Genomic DNA, 22,259 nt, shown 5'->3' on the forward strand with positions numbered 1-22,259 from the left:
GGTCACTAAGAGTCGGAATCGACTGGACAGCACCAGGGTTTTTTTTTTCTGTTAACCATAAACTTGCTTAAAGTTTGTTTTGTGTAATGAATTTAACTTTACCCAAAATAATTTGGTCTTTGTTTCTTGTTTCCTTAGAAAAAAACCTAGGAATCTGCTGAGTAGCTGAGGTGGCTTTATTATTTAAAACCTCTGGACAACACTTGAGGATATGCGCAAATAGAGGCTGGTCAGGCCACAAAAACAAGCTGGCGGCCAATATCAACTAACCTCAGTGTTAGGACTGAATTGTGTCCCCCAAAATACGTGTTGTGAATTCTAAACCTTTCACGTGGATGTAATCACATCTGGGAATAGAGATTTCTTTGTTATATTAATGAGGCTGTTATCAGTGCAGGGTGTGTCTTAAACCAATCACTTTTGAGATACAAAAGGAGCAGTTTAGGCACAGAAGCATGCAAACAAAAACAAGGAAAGATTGATGCCACATAGAGAACTCCAAGAAACTGAGGAAAAGAAGCTGAAAGAGACAAGGATTTTCCCCCAGAGCAGACAGAGACTTCCCCTAGAGCTGGTCCCCTGAATTTGGATTTCTAACCTCCTAAACTGTGAGAACATAAATTTCGGTTCGCTAAAGCCACCTGGAAACCCTGGTGGCATAGTGGTTAAGAGCTACAGCTGCTAACCAAGAGGTCAGCAGTTCAAATCCACCAGGCGCTCCTTGGAAACTCTATGGGGCAGTTCTACTCTGTCCTATAGGGTCACTATGAGTTGGAATCGACTCGATGGCAAAGGGTAAAGCCACCTACTTGTGCTTCTGCAACAGCTGCACTAAGACACTCAGAAAGAGAAGGGAGCATGGTTCAAATTAGTCAGCCCTTTTAGTTAATTTTCTACTCTATATTTCCTCTTTTCTCCTTTACTGTAACCGGCCTAAAATGAGTCTCCCTGTTTTTATAAACAGAGAGGTCTCCCTGTATGCACTCAGATTAACTATTCAAATAAATCCCATATGCTTTCTTTGTGCTTTGATCATTTTGACGGTTTGAATAACCTTCAGCTAAACCCAACTCTAATCTGAGACACCAATAAATGCAATAAGATAAGTCAATCAGAGTTTGAGTGAAATTACCCAGGAATTTAAATTTGGAAAAGAATGTTTAATAAGCCTTATTAAATTGTGTCCTGGGACTCTTCCTCATCCCACCCATAAATTCTAGAAAGGCAATAGATGAACAAGGAGAGAACCTAGAAAGTGAAAACTGACTGTAAACAGGTTAACTGATCACTAAAGGCCACCCAGATGGATAAACAAGCTCCTCTTCAAGTAGGTTGGATGCTGGGTGAATAGCATTAAACTTTTCCAGGTGAGACTTCTATTAGGCCTGGAACGCTGCTTCTAAAGATCTTCTATGCTTCTGAAATTATTTCACTTAATTGCAAGGAGAAACTCACCTACAGAATCTGCCCTGGTTTTCACAAGTTAGGTAGTGGGTGCAATCAAAAATGGTTTTTATGGGAATTCAGTAGAACTCCTCTGTCACATGGGGTCTCCATAAAGTGCAATCAAATCAATTAGCACCCAACAGCAACAAAGAAGCTGACACTGGCTTGATGAGAATAAAAGATTTTAATGTGCCTTGAAATTTTTAATAAAAAGGAAGTATTATTCTCCATGAGTACAGTGAGCTAGCTATCTCATTAAAATTTATTCAAATTCTTAAATATTCCAGTGTCCAGTAAAAAAGCAACAATTTCAGTATCTCATACATTCTTCTTTTCTGCTTAAAAAAGTTATCAAATGGATGTCACTTGATTATTTTTTCTTTTACATGTCAAAGGATGGAAATTTATTTTTTCTTTGCGTATCAAAGAAGAGTAATGGAGAAGGGTGGTGAGGATGATCATGTAGCTCCTGGTCCTACCCTGGGGTTCAGGAATGGGCTTCAGGAGGTCATGACCCCCCTAGAGCTGTACAGGTGCCTTTTTCTAGGGAGAGAGTTCTTAGCTTTTGTCAAATTCTTAAATGAGTTTAAGACAATTGTAGGTTGAATGGTGCAAAAGAATACTCCTCGAGACCATTAAAGCACATGAAGTACCAGTAGGATTGTCACAAATGAGGGCAATCTAGTGATCCTGAAGGCTGTTTCTCCCTACAGAGTCCTGAATGAAGACGTCAAAAAGTTTAAGACAAGATGTAATAATTAAGGCTACAAAAGAAAAGCAAATAATGACTATAACCTAACACTGGAGTGCTCTCTGAATAGTCATTTTCTAATCCTGATACAAGCATATCTTGTTTTACTGAGCTTCACTTTACTGCACTTCGCAATACTATATTTTTTACAAATTGAGGTTTGTGGCAACCCTGCATTAAGTCAGTCTATCGGCGTCATTTTTCCAATAGCATATGCTTACTTTGTGTCTCTGTGTCACATTTTGGTAATTCTCACAATATTTCAATCTTTTTCATTATTATTACATCTGTTATGGTGGTCTGTGATCAGTAACCTTTGATGTTACTATTGTAATTGGGGGTGCCATGGCGACCTTAATTGGTAAGTGTTGTGTGTGTTCTGACTGCTCCACTGACCAGCCATTTCCCCCTCTCTCCCTCTCCTCAGGTCTCCCTATTTCCTGAGACATGACAATATTGAAATTAGGCCAATTAATAACCCTACAATGGCCTCTAAGTATTCCAGTAAAAGGAAGAGTCACGTGTTCCTCACTTAAAAAATCAAAAGCTAGAAATGATTAAGCTTAGTAAGGAAGGCACGTCAAAAGCTGAGACAGGCCAAAAACTAGACCTCTTGTGCCAAACAGCCAGATTGTGAATGCAAAGGAAAAGTTTTTGAAAGAAATTAAAAGTGCTATTCCAGTGAACACATGAACGATCAGAAAGCAAAACAGGCTCATTGCTGATACGGAGAAAGTTTTAGTGGTCTGGATGGAAGACGAACCCAGCCACAACATCCCCTTAAACCGAAGCCTAATCCAGAGCAAGGCCTTAACTGTATTCAATGCTATGGGGGCTGAGAGAGGTAAGGAAGCTACAGAAGAAAAGTATGAAGCAAGCAGAGCTTGGTTCATGAGATTTAAGGAAAGAAATCATCTCCATAACATAAAAGTTCAAGGTGAAGCAGCGAGTTGTGATATAGAAGCTGCAGCAAGTTATCCAGAAGATCTAGCTAACTGATGAAGGCCACTATACTAAACAGATTTTTCAATGCATATGAAACAGCCTTATATTGGAAGGTGTCATCTAGGACTTTCATAACTAGAGAGGAGAAGTCAATGGCTGGCTTTAAAACTTCAAAGGACAGGCTCTCTCTCTTGTTAGGGGCTAAAGCAGCTGGTGACTTCAAGTTAAAGCCAACGTACATTTCTCATTCTGAAAACACTAGTGCTCTGAAGAACTATGCTAAATCTCCTCTGCCTGTGCTCTGTAAATGGAACAACAAAGCCTGGATGACAGCACATCTGTTTACAACATGCTTCACTGGACATTTTAAGCCCACTGTTGAGAACTACTGCTCAGAAAAAGATTCTTTTCAAAATATTACTATTTATTGACAATGCATCTGGTCATCCAAGAGCTCTGATGGAGATGTACATGCAGATTAATGTTATTTTCATGCCTGCTAACTCAATATCCATTCTGCAGCCCATGGATCGAGGAGTAATTCTGACTTTCAAGCCTTATTATTTAAGAAATACATTTCGTAAGGCTATAGCTGCCATAGATAATGATTCCTCTGATGGATCTTGGCAAAGTAAATTGAAAACCTTCTGGAAAGGATTCACCATTCTAGATGCCACAAAGAACATTCGTGATTCATCAGAGGAGTTCAAAATACCAACAGGGGTTTGGAAGAAATTGATTGCAAACCTCATGGATGACTGAGAGGTTCACGACTTCAGTGGAGGAAGTAGCTGCAGATGTGGTGTAAATAGCAAAAGAACTAGAATTAGGATAGCCTGAAGATGTGACTGACTGGCTGCAATCTCGTGACAAAACTTTAACTGATGAGGCATTGCATCTTATGGATGAGCAAAAAAGTGGTTTCTTGAGATAGAATCTATTCCTGATGAAGATGCTGTGAACATTGATGAAATGACAACAAAGGATTTATAATATTACATAAACTTAATTGATAAAGTTTGAGAGGACTGACTAATTTTGAAAGAAGTTGTACTGTGGGTAAAATGCTATCAAACAGCATTTCCTGCTACAGAGAAATTTTTCGTGAAAGGAAGAGTCAATTGATGTGGAAAATGCATTGTTGTCTTAAAAAAAATTGCCACAGCCACTCTCAACCTGATCGGTCAGCAGCCATAGAGGCAAGACCCTCCACCAGCAAAAAGATTTTGACTCACTGAAGGCTCAGATGGTGGTATGCATTTTTTAGCAGTAAAGGTTTCTTAAATTAAGATATACACATTGTTTTTTTTTAGATATAATGCTACTGCTCACTTAATAGTGTAAATACAGCTTTTATATGCACTGGGAAATCCAAAAATTCATGTAACTTGCTTTATTGCTACACTCATGGCAGTGGTCTGGAACCGAACCCACAGTATCTCCAAGATATGCCTGTATCTTCGTTAGGTGACCAGCTGCATTTAAATAGTGAGGTGTGTGTTTGTTGGGTCCTTACTGTCACAAATCTTACCATTTACTTTGTCCTGAGGTATTGGCTTTGACAAACTCCTTCAGTGTTGAGGTGTGTCTCTTAGTATAGTCAATAGGGTCTTAATTTATCTGTCAAACATGAGAACGATCCCAGACAGCCCCAGCCTTCTACAAATGAACCTTGATGGCTGAATAACACTTGCAAAAGTACCTTGAGATCTTTCAAAGAAAATTATACCCTTGACACCCTCATTACTGTTACGCCTCCAGATACACTAAAGCTCTGTATCTTTCTCACTATCCACTCTCTCACTTAATGTCAAACTTGGAGAATCCATAAATCATTCCATCGGAGCCCTGGAATTTAGGAGTTTACATATGCTATAACGGCACTGGGTTTACTGGGTTTTTTTATATTGTCACTGGAAACCCTTGTGGTATAGTGGCTAAGTGTTACTGGCTACTAACCAAAAGGTCAGCAGTTCGAATCCGCCAGGCGCTCCTTGGAAACTCTACGGGGCAGCTCTACTTTCTCCTATAGGGTCGCTATGAGTCGGAATCGGCTCGACAGCAGTGGGTTTTTTTTTTTGGGTATTGTCATTAGAAATATTTCATTTTGTTCCTATTGCTACTGGCCCTAGATAGTTTTCCAAATTCCTTTGTCAAACATATTTAAATAACTATTATCTAATCATGGAGCCCTGGTGGTACAGTGGTTAAGAACTTGGCTGCTAACCAAAAAGTTGGCAGTTTGAATCCACCAGCCACTCCTTGGAAACCCTATGGGGCAGTTCTACTCTGTCCTATAGGGTCACTATGATTCAGAATCGAATCGACTGGAAGGCAACAGGTTTGTTTTTTTTAATCTAATCATGGTTTTGGCTAATGTCATTCATGAAAAGGAAGACATCCTTTGCAGGGAGGGATGGGTTACAGATCTATTAACCCTATCCTTTTTTTTTTTTTCTAATAATCAACTCTATCTAGAGGGCAGAGATTTTGCTTTATCCATTGCCTGACAACAAACAGGTGGTCACCAAATATTTCTTAAATGAATAAAACCAGGGCGTGTCTAATGTTTGGCACTAACGATCCCACTGATAACATTTTGAAATGCTAACAGTGATTGGTAAGAATAGGAGCTACAAACTAAAAACCACTCGTGGGAAATATGCATACATTCTAATAATTTAAGAATCATCTTACAGAAGCTAGTTTCAAATGCATTTTGGACAATATTATGAATATTTTGTGTAAGTATAATGTACCAAATGTTATTTTCTTTTGCGTGTGACTTAAAAAGTTAATTACATTTTTAAATTAAAAATACCATTTATTGCATTTTCTTATTACAAAAGCAATACATATTAATCATATTTTTGAGCATGGTTTTATTATATCCAGGAGACAGGCTTTTCTCTGGAGAAATGTATCTCTTGGTTTATACTTATAACAAAAACCAATGAGAAAACATTCAAAAGAAGTCCACTGTGCCATAACATAGTTATTATGCTTTTAATAGAAGACAGATTCCTATATTATGGAAATTTAAAGTAATACTATGGATATTAGACTTAAAACATCTACCTAATTTCTATAAAAAAATGACAACATAAATTACATAACATTCTAATTAAATACAAGCAAACACTAATATGGAAACTTAAAAATGCCCTTCATGGATGGAATAAATAACTAAATAAAAACATCTGATGATCAGAAGACAGTATACTTCGGTGTGGAAAGAAGCCCGCACCACGAGCACAAAATCATCACAGTACAGCATGCTACAAGCACCAGATGAAAATCACCTGCTACAGAGCAGAGGCAGGAGCCTGTCTGAAGGCAGCTTTGTGCGTGGAAAATAAGCTCCTAGCTGCTGGATGCTGAACCGCCTGCAGCCCAGCTCCGCACATCTTAGGAAACAGAGCCCTGTATTGTTCACAGTGTAAAAGAACCGTTTGAGAAAAGCCGCTTTTCATTACTTTTCTTGCTACTCACCTCTCACTGAGTAAGAGGAGGAAAAAAAAAAAATGATTTTGCTTTGGGGCTCCCACATCCTCCTTCGGGAGTGAGAAGTGACACATTAAAATCACATTTACACAGACGTAGTGTTATTTGACAATCACTGATCTAGGGAATCACTATCTGGTTTTCCTTAAAGGCAAACCAAATGACTAATGTACTGAGGGCTTAGTTCTACCCCATTCCCTACAGTTTTACCCCAGAGGCTAGATGACCACAACAGTGACAACTAGCTGAAAGCAGTGATCAGGCTGGCTGTTTCTGAATCCACAGCCACAGTTTTCTTAGAGATAATATCACAATGACAGGCCCTGCAGAAGGGCATGTCACCTTCCACTTGTTCTGAGGCTAAAAGAAATCCCTGGTGGAGCTGAATCCCAAGGACCCTTCTTTACTTCTTCATGTGATATAAATGGCGTGCTACTTTTACCTCTAGCCCTCATTCCCCACCACCTGGGAGAACCACATTACCTTCTTCAGCTATGAGGCATACAACAGCAGGTAGAAAATACAGTAGCTACCAAAGAGAACTTTGAAGATGGGTACCCATTTTGGGGATTCTTGCCGTCACATCTTGCCGTGAAGGGGCCTGGAACAAGAAAAACTTCTCTAAATGAAAAGGTTGCTCTTGCTACAGCTCTTCCATCACCGTAGAAGACTAGAATGTCTCAGATGCCCTCCATTCACCCGGTGAATTTGTCTCTCGTTTCCAATGTGGCAAAGGTGACTGCTAACGTGTGTAGGCTGGACGCTAGCCTGTTTGCCTGGAATGGGTGCAGAGTAGAGACCGGCTCTGACTTCACAGAAAAGCTTTCTGGAGTTCGGGCCTCTCACCTGGAAACAACTAAACTTGAAGAGATGCATCTGCACTTTAGGCAAGTAGCCACCAGGGAGCACAGGCTGTCACAGGTAGGATGAAAAATGCCTAAGCAACACACGGTCGGCCAACTTGGGCCAAATCCAACAAAGAGATAATAAAAACTAACTGATTCAAGCTATTAAAGGTTTTGAGGTACAGGAAAGTTAAGTTTTTCAGTGTAACTGATATTCCCATTAGACACTGGGGGAAGAAATGTGGTGGCGTTTTCCAGGCCTTGTTCTGGTGGCCCCAAATGTCCAATCCCCCATTAACTTCCTGTTCTAGCCCCCGTGGAGCTGGCGTCCCAAGTTTTTCAGTAGATCCCAGATCCCCGGAGAGGTCTGGCCTCAGCCTCCATACCATCAGCAGTGCAGTGTGAGGGGTGCCGAGGCGGAGTGCCTCTGCATGGCCAGCTTAGCCTCTGCCTAGGAGCCAGAGAGGAAGAGAAACAAAGCCATTAGACCACTGCCAGGCGATAAATAAAGACGAGCAGAGCAGAGCTCCTCCTTCACCCTCCCGCTGCTTCCCCCACCCCACATCCTCATACATACACGGACACACTTGTGTGCTTGCACATGTACCTTTACTCTGGCAGTTAGACCAACCCTAATGGCATAGCCATGAGCTCCTTTCCCTGAGAAGCCAACCTCGTGGTCATGCCGGACTAGGTGCTCCTTTCAGACCTGGACCACAAGCTACATACCCACGATTATGGTGGAAGCTGAAGGGATCCCTGTGGTAAGAGGAGAACACATAGGCTACCTCAGCCAGCTGCAAGACCATGTCAAGAGGGTGAGACGGCAGCCAGGAGCTACTTGGATTCTGAGCAGCATCCCTACCATTAGTTATCCCAGTCCACTCTGAAATCATTCATCAGAGCAGAAATCAGCTTCTTCCCAGAAGCTGGGATTTAATGTTTTTCTGTGTGGTAAATTCTTCCCCTCAGAGCAGTGCCTCTCAAATGTTAAATGTGTATACAAATCACCCAGTGATCTCATTAAAAAGAAAGATTCTGACTTAGCAAGTCTGGGATGGGGCCTGAACGTCTGCATTTTTTACAGCTCCTGGTCCTTGTTACCTTAGGGTAATGAGCCATAAGGCCTGAGAATGACAAAACTACTCCACCTGTACTCCCTGTCCCAGAAGAAGTTAAATGCCATTTTACACCACTGGCTATAATCACTTTCAGAAACAGGCGGCCATTTGTTAGGACAAACAGCCCACTGAATTCTAAATTATCTCCAAAGTTTTTCATTTCAATAGATAGCATAACTTACAGGAGAGTCATAGCACAGTACCGTTAAATAATATGTTTTCCTTAATTCTTGTAAAGGCACCAACAGGGACATACAACAACCCCTACTGAGGTTCATGTGCCTTCTTCTATAATGCTCTTCCTATCTCCTCCAGAAGGGGGTGGTGGAGAGCCATGGCTACACCAAGGACACCAATCACACTGGGAACTTGCTTTGGCATGTCTGCAGTTCAACCACTCAACCACTGTGCAGCATAAGGCAACATTTTGGGGGTGGGGGAGTGTTTGACAGGGGCAACACAACCCAAAATACAAAACAAAAAACCCAGAAGCCTTCTGTAGGTTTAAGTTACTCAGCAATTTTATTTACCCATTCTACACACACAGAGAGAGAAAAATACATTGCAAGTACAGTTATATATACCTTATGTGGATCTGGGTGGCATGTCATGATATCAATGTCACCAGATTAAATCAGAATGCTGTTAAAGACTTACTTTCCTTCTTTCAACAGAGCTGTGCCTAGGAAATTTGCAGTAGACCTCTATTTCTTGGCTTCCCAACCCAGTCCATTCCCACTCACCTAGTGGTGCTCAGCCCTACTCCCTCACCCCTCCAAAAGGCACAGCTTGTGAACAGTCTTCTGCTTTTGCCATAGCAAAACCATTACCATGTCAGAATGAGTTAATCTAGTTATTTGCACACAATAAAAAATGTACACAAGCAATTCAGATACAAACACACTGAGTAGGTAAATACTGGTCACAGACCTCCAATAAAAAGGCTCTTGGAACGAATGCTTTTACCAACTCTTAAAATCGAATTTTGAATGCAAAATTTCCTTTGCATTTTGTTTTATTAGATTAGAAGTAAAAGCCAAATGGATGGCAGACTAAAAATGGCCATATTATCCAATAGGATGCTCCATTCCACAACAGGGAAAGCTGAAGGACATAAAAGGTTTCAGAAACAAATGGTGAACGTGAAGTCCTGCCTAGAAGTGGGGGACTAGGTGAGATGGCTTCAAGTAGAGGTAACAGTTTCAGGCTTCGAACAGGTATCCCCTCAGCTGAGTTCACAAAATACCACACAAGGAAAGTACAACCTTCATCTTTTACAAACTGATGAGAATTTGCCCACTGCTCGAAAAGAAACGTCTATTAAAAATCATAGTGCTTTTTAAATGTCTACTAAAAATCCATAGTGTTTGCTTCCTTCTAAAGCAAACATGTGGAGTGTTTAGTTCCTTTCTTTGTAGCACACAGACTAGAGACAGAGAATGACAACAATGTGCATACACTACCCAGCAGTACAATCAGAAAACAGGCAGACTGTCAGAAACAGGCAGGACAAGAGTCTGTCAGTCTGCACACAGACCCTTCTACGCTCTGTCAGTAAGTCAACACAATAATCTTGCTAGAGTCTGTCACTCAGTCAGCATCTAAACACTATTAGAGTGTCAGTCAGTCAACTGACTAGTAAGCATACAGATACTACTTGAGACAGTCTTTTGGACACTATGAGTCTAAATTAAATTCCTGGACATATTTCTGGTATCTGTGTCATCCCTGGGAGAAGCTGAAGATCTACCCTGCCAATGTTGCAACCCGGGTTAATTGTTACATATTAAAAAAAAAAAATTTTTTTTTTTTTCTTTTTTTCCAAACACAAACAAGTCAAAATGCATACTGGACAACCTGGGCAGATTTATCAGATTTCTTCACAATAAACACAGCATGGCTTCTGGGCTTGGCAGAAGACAATCGAATAAGACTACATAGCCCAAATATAGTTTTCTCAATTATAAAACACATTTTCCCTTGTTTTGTTACCCCAAGCACCAACGACTTTCTCTGGAATTCAAATCCGCTCACAGAAAAACCAGAAGACATATTCCTAAACAGCTATATATATCATACGATTCTTTGAAATGCCAGGGCTCTGAAGATCAAATGTGGGTTACAAAGAGAGATACCCAGAAGTCCATGTAAAAAATTCATCCATTCAGACTAAGAGTACGACTATATTGTACCCCTAACTTTTCACAGAAAAACCCCAGAGACACTGATATAGGACAGACCCCTAGCACAAAGCATATTTTTAAAAAACCTTTTCATATGCTGCTTTCCAGCTTAATGTAAAATTACCCCTCTACCAAAACAAAAAACTATATAGTTAACAGGTAAGAGCTAAATTCCAATTGGGACATTAGGAAATAGGAAAGGAAATGAGTTCTCTGTCTTTACATTCCTCTTCCAAGTCTGTCACACAATTCCTCATTCACCTTTGAAGCAAGGAAAGGAAAAGTGATTTTTTCCTTTCCCATTTTATACCAATGGATTAAATGCCAAAATCTTCACCTATTTCTCCTGTGAAAAACCTAAAGCCTCAGCAAAGGGTTCTCTACAGTCCATCCTTCCTTCGTAGGATTGTGATACAGACACAATGATAATCATGTGAGTATGCTCCAATCACTTCAACGAAGACAAAGAGAAGAGGACAGGAAAGAAAAGATGAAAAATAGGACTTCTCTAGGATTTGGAGAATGGGAATTTGAGAACACTTAATTGTGCTCATGAGGAAGGTTCGAACAGAACAAGAGGATACTTCATGGTTTAAAGTCAGGAAAGGTGTGTGTCAGGGTTGTATTCTTTCACCATTTTATTCAATCTGTATGCTGAGCAAATAATCTGAGAAGATGGACTCTATGAAGAAGAATAGGGCATCAGGATTGGAGGAAGATTCATTATGCAGATGACACATCTCCCTGGCCGCAAGTGAAGAGGACTTGAAGCACTTACTAATGAAGATCAAAGACCACAGCCTTCAGTATGGACTGCACCTCAACATAAAACAAAAATCCTCACAACTGGACCAACAAACAACATCATGATAAATGGAGAAAAGAGTGAAGTTGTCAAGGATTCATTTTACTTGGATCCACAATCAACACCCATGGAAGCAGCAGTCAAGAAATCAAAAGACACTTGCTTTGGGCAAATCTGCAAAAGACTTCTTTAAAGTGTTAAAAAGCAAAGATGTCACCTTGAAGACTAAGGTGCGCCTGACCCAAGCCATGGTGTTTTCAATCCTCTCATATGCATGTGAAAGCTGGACAATGAATAAGGAAGACTGAAGAACTGACACCTTTGAGTTGTGGTGTTGGCGAAGAATACGGAATACACCACAGACTGCCAAAAGAATGAACAAATTTGTCTTGGAAGAAGTACAGCCAGAATGCTTCTTAAAAGCAAGGCTGGCAAGACTACATCTTATATACTCTGGACATATTATCAGGAGGGATCAGTCCCTGGAGAAGGACCTCATTCTTGGTAAAGTAGAGGGTCAGGGAAAAAAAGACCCACAACAAGATGAATTGACACAGTGGCTGCAACAACAAGCTCAAGCGTAACAACAATTTTGAGGATGGCACAGGACCAGGTAGTGTTTTATTCTGTTGTACAAAGGGTTGCTATGAGTCAGAACGGACTCAATGGCACCCAACAACAACAACAACTAGGATTTGGAGTAAAAATTCTACTCAGTTCTGTATTCTCCTGGCTTCTTCCTGCTGAACCTTCTCTGAAGGGATCTCACTCTAAAAACTGAAGGATGCTGAAACTCTTGCTGTCGTCAGGTTCCAATTTCTCAAGGCCAGTGGTGCAAGGGTTAAGCGCTCAGCTGCTAACTGAAAGGTTGGTGGTTTGAATTTACCCAGAGGCTCTACAGGAGACAGACCTGGTGATCTGTAAAGATTACAGTCAAGAAAACCCTACAGGGCAGTTCTACTTTGTCACGTGGGGTTGCTGTGGGTCAGAAATGACTCAAAGGCACCCAACAATAAAAACAACAGCATCTAAGGATAATAAAACTATGTGAGGTGCCTTTTTGGGGGGATGCAAACTAGTACAGGGGAAGTGTGAAGAAGTAACTATCAGGCTGAGAGCCAACATCAACATCCCAGTGAGCTGCCTCCAATGCCAGGGTTTATAACAAGGTAACACAATGCTAGTTTGAGAATTCTCCTCACTAAGAGTAGGTACAGCCCAAATCCAAAATCTGTGGATCAGGGTGCTCCCTCTTCTCTTTGATTAACACTCAATATCTCTCATCTCACAGCACTATACCCACTTCGGCTAAAGATGTCACTAGCCAAGCGAACCTAGTCAAGGTAACCTTAAATGAAAAGTGCTGCATATATCCCCGACCCCACACATCTCTTTCTGGCACAGGATCCCATCTGTCCCATTCCCATCTCCCAACTCATGCAGCTCGCAGCCACAAGACATGAGAAAAGTCAGGAGAAGCAATCTGTGCTCCACTCTAATGACAGCACTTAACAGGCTCAACATGCTGCCCTTTTGCGTATGTCCATTTTTTATAAATTACATGCCTTGTCAATAAAATATCCTCCCAGAGGGAAAGAACCTTTTCTTCCACTCCTTTGTATCCTTCCCCACGAGCGTCCTCACCGAGCTCTAAGTCCAACAAACACAGACACTAAGTACACCATTTATAATGGCTAAACAGAAACACCAGGTTACTTTAAGTCTTGGACCAATTGACCAAACAGGATCTAGGTGAGCAACCTTTGGAAAGTGGTTGTGGTGTTCTACTCAGGGTATAAGAGTGAAGGACTCAAGGTCAGGAGCCAGCTGCCTGAGATGAGGACCTTTCTCATCCTACAGGCTTCACCCTAGTGCCTCTCTCCAGGCTGCTTAAAATCCCCGGCTATTATCAAGGACATTTATTGAATTTAGCAATTTGTTCCACATCACACTGCAATATAAAGGTTAAACATGATATGAGAACCTAGAATATTCTTCTAAAACACAGCAGTCTGCCTTCTAAGGAATTATTTAATATCGTGCTTTGTCCAAACATCTAATTCAAGAGAGCTGTCCTTTTAGAGCCTCAAAGAATTCAGAATTCCTAAGTTGATGCCTTGTCCAAGAACTACAAGCCCAGTACTGCTGCATGCGCCCTCATAAAGTGGAAGTCTTAACCTGGGGTGTGAGTCAGAATCACCAAGGAAGCTACTTACATACCAGTGCAGGCCACACCACTCCAGATTCTGAGTTAGTGCCAAGTCTCAGGTGGACCCAAACTGTGCCTGTTTCCAGAGTTCTAAAGGGGATTCTAACAACTACTCCAGGAGGTCCTCTATTACCAAACAAAAACCAAAACAAAACGACCTTCAGAAAAACAGCAAACTTGCTCTCTCTGCTTACCTCTAAAAAATAAGTTTATAACTTCAGGGTAGGGGAGTCACCCATGTCTTTTAAAAAATCTCATGAGAACTCTAGAATTGCTCCCCAGAAAAATCATATATTGCTCCCCAGAAAAATTCATATATTTTGCATACAAAGCAGAGGGGGGAAGGTCTGAGCCAGCACAGATCACCCGGGGGTTAAGAATCTCCGCTCTATATATTTCCTGTTTAACCCCACAAAGAAAATAAAATGATCGAAGTGAATAAATTAGGCTAAGAGAGGGGGAAATAAATACAGTCAAAAGCTAGACCCCAAAGAGTCCCAAGGATTCTTCCAGACCTCAAGATGGGGTAGTTTTTCCCGGTGAATAAAAGAAAGAATACCCCAGTGAGAGAGATCGCTTGTGCAATTCTTTTTTCTCTTTTTAATTTTACTTAAGAAGGAGAATATGCTGAAGGTAACTCAAAAATAATAGCTTTAGTGAACTCTTCTCTGCCTTTCGCCTCAGGCAATTCAAACATCAGTGGCGACTCCTGAATCTAACTCTATCCTTCTAATAGTCCAGAGGTCACTGGCTTTGGCAGGAAAGTTGCTGTGGTTGGCAAAAAACCTGGGAATCACTGGAGAAAAGATCCAACTGCCCTACAAGACCCTTGCAAGAGAGAGAGAGACCACCATACTCTCCTAACCCCACTCCACAGCAACCAGAAGACCTTATGTCAGGTTCTTCCAGTTAAAAATACAAGCCAAGATACTTCCCACATACTCAGAGCCAGCTTCACCCAGAAGGGAAGACTTAGGGTTGTTTCTCATGAAAGGAGGCAAGAACTCTCACCCTAAGTCCACGTGCACACTCTAAAGCATTCTGTGGATGTAGCCTGGAATGACCCTTGCAGGATCTGGCTCAGGAAGAGTAAAGAAGGGAAAGAAAATACTCCCCCAGTGCACTGCAGAGAGTACTCCTCGAGCCTAGACTTTTCTCTCGCCTACCACCCTTCCTTCCTAGACAGAGACCACAATGTCATGCATGACACTGGGCAATCCGAAGGGCAGATGAATGAGGGGGAAGAAAGCAGGCAAGTAAGGACAGAGTAAAACACACATTCAAGAGACAAACAAAAGTGAAGAAACAATGAGCTTGTGTGGGGCTCCTCCATCCCACTCCCTCTTCACCAACACAAATGACATTATGAGTTTAGGCACCAGGGAATGAAAGAAGAACCAGGTGCATGGGGCATGCTTAGCCTCACCCCAGCTGTGCCAATCACCCCACAAGAGTGTATCCCTTTTCCTCCTCTGCCACGCCACCCCATCTGAGGACCTGTCCTAAAAGACCCAACTTGCCTCCGAATAGGGAGATGTTTCAAACTGAAGACTACTATAGCTGGTCTGAAAACACACAGCCTCATGTTCTGTGTTACGATTAATGATGGGGTAGGGTTGGGGAGTTGGAAGTTAAATGGTTCCTTGGTGATTAGTGAGGAGGGCAGGAGGCCAGGGCTGGAGGGAAACACACAGTTACACCACCGGAATGCTGACTTGGGTCTTCGGCTGGTCGGCCCCTTCTTGCATGTCCCGGGCATGGAGAGGGCTGAGGGGCTTGAGGGGTCGGCTCCCAACACTGTAATTTCTCGGGCGCCTTACTGTATCCGAACTGGACAGAGGCGTAAAGCTGTTCCTTCTCATCCTTACAGGGGTTTGGTTCTTGGGAAAGTTGTTCTGATTGGAAACGGAGGGACACCATACAAATGAAAGCCAAGCCAAAAGCTCCCTCAGAAAGGTTCAATAATGCTTGTGACCACAGCTGCATCCTTCACTCCTGCTCCTCTACAAATAGGGTCCCTCATAAGACACGGGACATGTCTCCTAGCCCCAGGAAGCTAACAGGGTTGTAGAGGGAGAAGCTCGTTGAGCACCATACTCCAAAGCAGAAAACAGACCCAGAGTAAGGAAGGGCTTACTTAAGATCACACAGATCACCAGGGACAGATCTACAAGCAAACCTAAATCTCTTGACCCCTCCTTGTAGGTACCTCTGGACACAGCTTTCTACGGGAGAGCTTCCGGGTGGCGGAGGGGGCGGGAGGATCTGCATTTCACTTCAGTCAAACACTTTCCATATTTAACTAGAATTCCAGGAGCCAACTTTCAAAGTTAAGACTCATGAAAGAGGGACTAATTAAAAATAATAATTCCAACATCTCTTCCTCTTAGAAGCAAGCAGACTACACAGGACATTTGCTCTGGATCTGTCTTCCTTTTGTGCATAAAAGAACCCTTAGTCTCTTGATGCAAGAGTTCAAAGACTCCAGGTGGCAGGGAACCTGGTGTGTTCACCTGTGGGAAATACTCACAGTCGGCTTGTCGCGGTGAGTGTTCACAGCCTCCACATCAAGTGTAACTGTTTCCACTTTGCATCCTGAGGAAACAGAGAAGAGAAGAGTCCTTACGGAAAAAAGTGTGAATCAATACTCCTTAGTTTCAGTATGGGAAAACATACCTAAAGGTAAATACGTATTCCCAAGTACATACATACACTCGTACATACATCCCTTTAAAAATGGAACACAACTAACAAAACTTTCCTGGCATACAGAGGTGATAAATTTGAACTTTTAGCCAAACTTCAGAAAAAGCTCAAATATCCTGCCCTTCCTCAGTTCCCACCTCCTGCCCAGGCCCTCATAGTTACCATAGGCCACTGGAGTAAGTTTGAAGATGGTATGGAGAGGGCACCTCAAGTATGGTAGCTCATCTGAAAGCAGAAAGGACCAGATGAGGGAAGTCTCTTAGCATTATGGAGTAAGGTCAAGTTAGTGAGAAACAGCATCTAAGGAGCTCAGAATGAGCTTTCTTTACCCTGACCACCATCCGGAGTTGTACAACTCACCCCCTTCCCTCCAAACCCCAGACAATTATCAGGAAGGCCACCAAAGAAGCCACCCAAGCTACGGTGTGGTTAAGGAAGGAAATAAGTTAATTTTATTTTACAGCCTTCAGTGCAAGAAAACTAGAAGTACTGCAGCCAGGGTCCCATGGAAGGGAAGACTGTGGTCCACCTGAGTACAATGGGTCAATCTGCCAGCTTCCCAACAGCTCAGGTAGATCAGGAGGGCAGGAAGTATGAGAACTACTTCTCCACCCAGAAACAACTGCCCTACACTGAATCCAAAGAATGAAGGTGCTTCTAAATTACCCCTTCCTCATGGCCAAAGCTGCCAGGAGTGCCAGCTCAATGCCAGCCCTTTAGCTAAGCAGGAGCTCCAGCAGCAGCCCTGCTCCACTGCTGGCTTTTGTGCCAGCAGAGTACATTCAGCAAGGGGCTGACACAGTGGCTGCTGGGAGTCCCACACCGCTGCCTGAAGAATGTACTCCAGCGTGAGCAGAGGAGGGGAAGGTCTGGTTGCCAGGGATCCTGGTACCCCAAGTCCTGCCCTCTCCCCATGCATGTGTCCCCGGGCCCTTCCCTCAAATGGCACCTGCACTCTTATCCAAGAAGTAGGCCAGGAGGCAGCGCATGACAGCCTGGTGGGAGATGACGAGGACATTGCCCTGACGCTCCAGCTCCATGATGACAGGCTCTAGCCGCTGCACCAGGTCCTGGTATGACTGTGGGGGCAAGTGCAAAGGCTGGGAGGAGGCCAGGTGCAAGCTGGCAGCAAGTCGGTGGCTGGGTCCCAGAGTGGAGAGGTCACTTCTCCTTCTCCCCAGCTGGCCTTCTTTCTAGAGGCTCAGCAACTTTGTGTCACCTGCTCACTCCCCCAGAGCCTGACAGCTCTTGAGAATACTCAGACCCTTCCAAAGCAAGATTTCAACTAAGAAAACTATAGGTCAGACTTTCCAGAGCCATTGAGGCTGGCAGAACCCCCTGAAACTATTGCCCCAAGATTGTTTCTTTTTTTAATTAATTTTTATTGCACTTAAGTGAAAGTTTACAAATCAGGTCAGTCTCTCATACAAAAATTTACATACACCTAGTTATACACTCCTAATTGCTCTCCCTTCTAATGAGATAGCACAGTTCTTCCCTCCGCACGCTCTCCTCGTGTCCATTCAGGTAGCTTCTGGCCCCCTCTGCCCTTTCATCTCCCCTCCAGACAGGAGATGCCAACATAGTCTCATGTGTCTACTTGATCCAAGAAGCTCGTTCTTCACCAGTATCATTTTCCATCCCATATTCCAGTCCAATCCCTGTCTGAAGAGTTGGCTTTGGGAATGGTTCCTATCTTGGGCTAACAGAAGGTCTGGGGACCATGGCCTCCGGGGTCCTTCTGGTCCCAGTCTGACCATTAAGCCTGGTCTTTTTATGAGAATTTGGGGTCTGCATCCCACTGCTCTCCTGCTCCCTCAGGGGTTCTCTGTTGTGTTCCCTGTCAGGGCAGTCATCAGTTGTGGTGGGCACCATCTAGTTCTGGTCTCAGTGTGATGCAGTCTCTGGTTTATGTGGTCTTTTCTGTCTCTTGGACTCATAATTACCTTGAGTCTTTGGTGTTCTTCATTCTTCCTTGCTCCAGGTGGTTTGAGACCAATTGATGCATCTTAGATGGCTGCTTGCTAGCATTTAAGACCCCAGATGCCACTCTCCAAAGAGGGATTCAGAATATTTCCTTAATAGATTTTATTATGCCAACTGACTTAGATGTCCCCTGAAACCATGGTCCTCAAACGCCCGTCCCTGCTACACTGACCTTTGAAGTGTTCAGTTTATCCAGGAAAATTCTTTGCTTTTGGTTTAGTCCAGTTGTGTTGACCTCTCCTGTACTGTGTATTGTCTTTCCCTTCACCTAAAATAAAACTTATCTACTATCTAATTAGTGAATACCCCTCTCCCTCCCTGCTCGTAACCATCAAAGAATATTTTCTTCTCTGTTTCAACTATTTCTCCAGTTCTTATAATAGTGGTCTTAAATATTTGTCCTTTTGCAACGGACTAATTTCACTCAGCATAATGCCTTCCAGATTTCTCCATGTTATGTTTCATAGATTCATCATTGTTCTTTATTAATGCATAGCATTCCATTGTGTGAATATACCATAATTTATCCATTCATCCATTGATGGGCACCTTGGTTGCTTCCAACTTTTTGCTATTGTAAACAGTGCTGCAATGAACATGGGTGTGCGTATATCTGTTCGTGTAAAGGCTCTTATTTCTCTAGGATATATTCCAAGGAGTGGGATTGCTGGATCATATGGTAGTTCTACTTCTAGTTTTTTAAGGAAGCATCAAATCAATTTCCAAAGTGGTTGTACCATTTTACATTCCCACCAGCAGTGTATAAGTGTTCTGGTCTCTCCACAACCTCTCCAACATTTATTATTTTCTGTGTTTTGGATTAATGCCAGCCTTGTTGGAGTGAGATGGAATCTCATTGTAGTTTTGATTTGCATTCCTCTAATGGCTAATGAGCGTGAGCATTTCCTCATGTATCTGTTAGCAGGCTGAATGTCTTCTTTAGTGAAGTGCCTGTTCACATCCTTTGCCCATTTTTTAATTGGGTTATATTTTTGTGGTTGAGTTTTAGCAGAAACATGTAGATTTTGGAGATCAGGCGCTGATCGGAAATGTTATAGCTAAAAACTTCTTCCCAGTCTGTAGGTAGTCTTTTTACACTTTTGGTGAAGTCCTTGGATGAGCACAGGTGTTTGCTTTTTAGGAGCTCCCACTTATCTGGTTTCTCTTCTGCATTTTTAGTAATGTTTTATATACTGTTTATGCCGTGTATTAGGGCTCCTAACATTGTCTCTATTTTTTCTTCCATGATCTTTATCATTTTAGATTTTATGTTTAGGTCTTCGATCCATTTTGAGTTAGTTTTTGTGCATGGTGTGAGGTATGGGCCTTGTTTCATTTTTTTGCAGATGGATATCCAGTTATGCTAGCACCATTTATTAAAAAGACTGTCTTTTCCCCCAGTTAACTGACTTTGGGCCTTTGTCAAATATCAGTTGCTCATATGTGGATGGGTTTATGTCTGGATTCTCAATTCTGTTCCATTGGTCTATGTATCTGTTGTTGTACTAGTACCAGGCTGTTTTGACTACTGTGGCGGTATTAATAGGCTCTAAAAGCAGGTAGACTGAGGCCTCGCACTTTGTTCTTCTTTTTCAGTAATGCTTTATTTATCCAGGGTTTCTTGCCCGTCCATATGAAGTTGGTAATTTGTTTCTGCCCTGAGATATTCTTTAAACCTTAATCCAACACTATCCCCTGAAGTCATCTTTGAACCAAATGGTAGCTTACTTAATTCGTAAAATATGTCTGTCTTGAGCATCGTGCTCTTTTAAAGAATTATCTGTGGGATCAAAGTGGCAACAGCAACTCAAAAAGGGTAACAAGAATGGCTGCACAACTTGAAGAATGTAATCAATACCACTGAATTGTATGTGCAGAAATTGCTGACATGGTGTATCTTCTGTGGTGTATATTTTCACTAAAATATACACATACATACATAAGATGCACCCCTCCACACACACACATATATAAACAAAAAAGAAAAGGAAGAGGTGGTCTGAACTCAGCCTTTTTTAGTTTTTCTCTCCCCATAGATTAACAGACAGTGTGTGAGGCAAGTAAGAGACTCCTGGTGTTTCCCTGGACCTCGGCCATTCTCTTTCATACACCTCTGCCTTGCACATCCCTAGAGTAGGAAGTCACTTAGACCAGGAAATAGCCTAAAACACTAGAGATGATAAGGAAAGAAATCCATATCTCATACATTTACTCAGTGATTATACCTGTCAGGTGGAGGTGGGATGGAGGGGATGGAACATAGGAAGAAAGATTGTTGATTTCTGGATGTGGTGACAAAAATGCTTTGGAAACAAAAAGTGGTGTTGCCTGCACAGCATTGTGGATGAAATGATTAATGCCACCGGACTGTGCATGTAAAATGGTGAAAATGGCAAATTTTATGTTGTTTATACCCAGAAAAAACCAGTGTCGTCGAGTCGATTCCGACTCATAGCGACCCTATAGGACAGAGTAGAACTGCCCCATAGAGTTTCCAAGGAGCGCCTGGCAGATCTGAACTGCCGACCCTTTGGTTAGCAGCCATAGCACTTAACCACTACAGATGTATTAAAATACATTAAAAATTAAATGATAATTAAAAAAAATATATCATGTTGTTTCCCCCACATCTTAATGCAGAGAACATCTTCATCGAAACTTGTCACCCATTTCCCTGGAGATCTAAACAGATTAATGAGGTATTTGACTGCCTAAGCTGAATTAAACACAGTATGACCCCAAGGCAGAAGGATAAACCAAATGGCCCCAAACCACCCTTTCCAGGACCCCAAAATCACATTGAATCTTCCTCCAAATTAGTTAACTCCTCAGCAAAGGGTGGGGCAACCGTGCCATGTGAAGGGAGCCTCACCTCCCCACCGGGGTACCGGTAGAGGTACTTCTCTTGATCTCGAAGTGCAAACTCTTCTGGGTACTGCTCCTCAATCTCCGCATAGGTCATCTCCTCACACACGCCCTGCAAGGAGCCACACGGGCTTGAAGAGGTAGACAGACCAACACTAGCCCCACTCCAAATAAGGACAACACCGAACAATGCTGGTTTCTTACTATGTGCCAGGCACCGTGCTGGGTCCTTTCACATATCACAACTGACTGGCCAGGAGAGTGTCTGGGACTCACAGGGTGAGGGTGCTGCAGGGAGCAGGTGGCTTCTATAGCTTAAGCAGCCACTTCTCCTACTACTGTAGGAACTTACAGGTCAAGAAAAATCAGCAGGAACAAATGTGGGGGAGGAAGGGGAGCTGAGGGCATTGGAGACTTTTTGTAGGAGGGGAAAATAAAAGAGTACAGAGGAAGAAAAGAAATGCCAGTTGTGTGCTCAGGGACAGAGAAAGCCAAGAAAACTTTTGGAAAGGACTTTTGTAGAACAGCTGATCAAGAGATCTGTACAGAAATTAAGGACATGAGCTGTTAGCTATTTCTTCTTCCCAGGAAGAAAATACACAAAGGAATAGATGAGGCCTTGGTAGCCCCACTCTACTTAGGTGCCAGAGTGGTTAGGTGAAAGCTGGTTTAGGTGCCATCACTGGCACAGCTGCTAGACGCAGACAAGAAGCCCCAATCGTGAGTGCAATTATCCCCCTTCCTTTCCCCAACGCCTGAACTGACCCTAGATTCAAACTTTCAACTAGGTGGTTCTAACTTTCTAGCTAAAACTGCCCAGACTGTGACTTCTGAGAGTTTTTGCCTGAATAGAAGACTCTTACTGGCTTTTAGCCCTTGGAGCTTCCTACTCA

The 22,259-nt window shown here is 42.5% G+C and overlaps 1 protein-coding gene across 7 annotated transcripts in view; it reads right to left on the reverse strand.

Moving 5' to 3' along the window:
* Positions 1–5,625: 5,625 nt before the first annotated feature.
* The window catches only part of PFKFB2 (6-phosphofructo-2-kinase/fructose-2,6-biphosphatase 2), a 37,597-nt gene continuing 20,963 nt past the window's right edge, over positions 5,626–22,259 (reverse strand). For 2 of the 7 annotated variants that reach the window (XM_023548373.2, XM_023548372.2), the window contains exons 11-15: positions 21,374–21,478; positions 17,465–17,594; positions 16,678–16,740; positions 16,340–16,404; positions 7,991–15,704 (exon numbers count right to left, since the gene is read on the reverse strand). In XM_023548373.2, coding sequence (XP_023404141.1) covers positions 15,504–15,704; positions 16,340–16,404; positions 16,678–16,740; positions 17,465–17,594; positions 21,374–21,478 — 564 coding nt within the window. In that variant the 3' untranslated portion in view covers positions 7,991–15,503. Of the gene's footprint in view, positions 7,943–7,990; positions 15,705–16,339; positions 16,405–16,677; positions 16,741–17,464; positions 17,595–21,373; positions 21,479–22,259 lie in introns of those variants that run through there. The other 5 variants (XM_064273274.1, XM_010590271.3, XM_023548375.2 and 2 more) reach the window with 4 other exon arrangements.

The sequence above is a fragment of the Loxodonta africana genome, chromosome 20 (genome assembly GCF_030014295.1).
Source record: "Loxodonta africana isolate mLoxAfr1 chromosome 20, mLoxAfr1.hap2, whole genome shotgun sequence".
Lineage (NCBI taxonomy): Eukaryota > Metazoa > Chordata > Mammalia > Proboscidea > Elephantidae > Loxodonta > Loxodonta africana.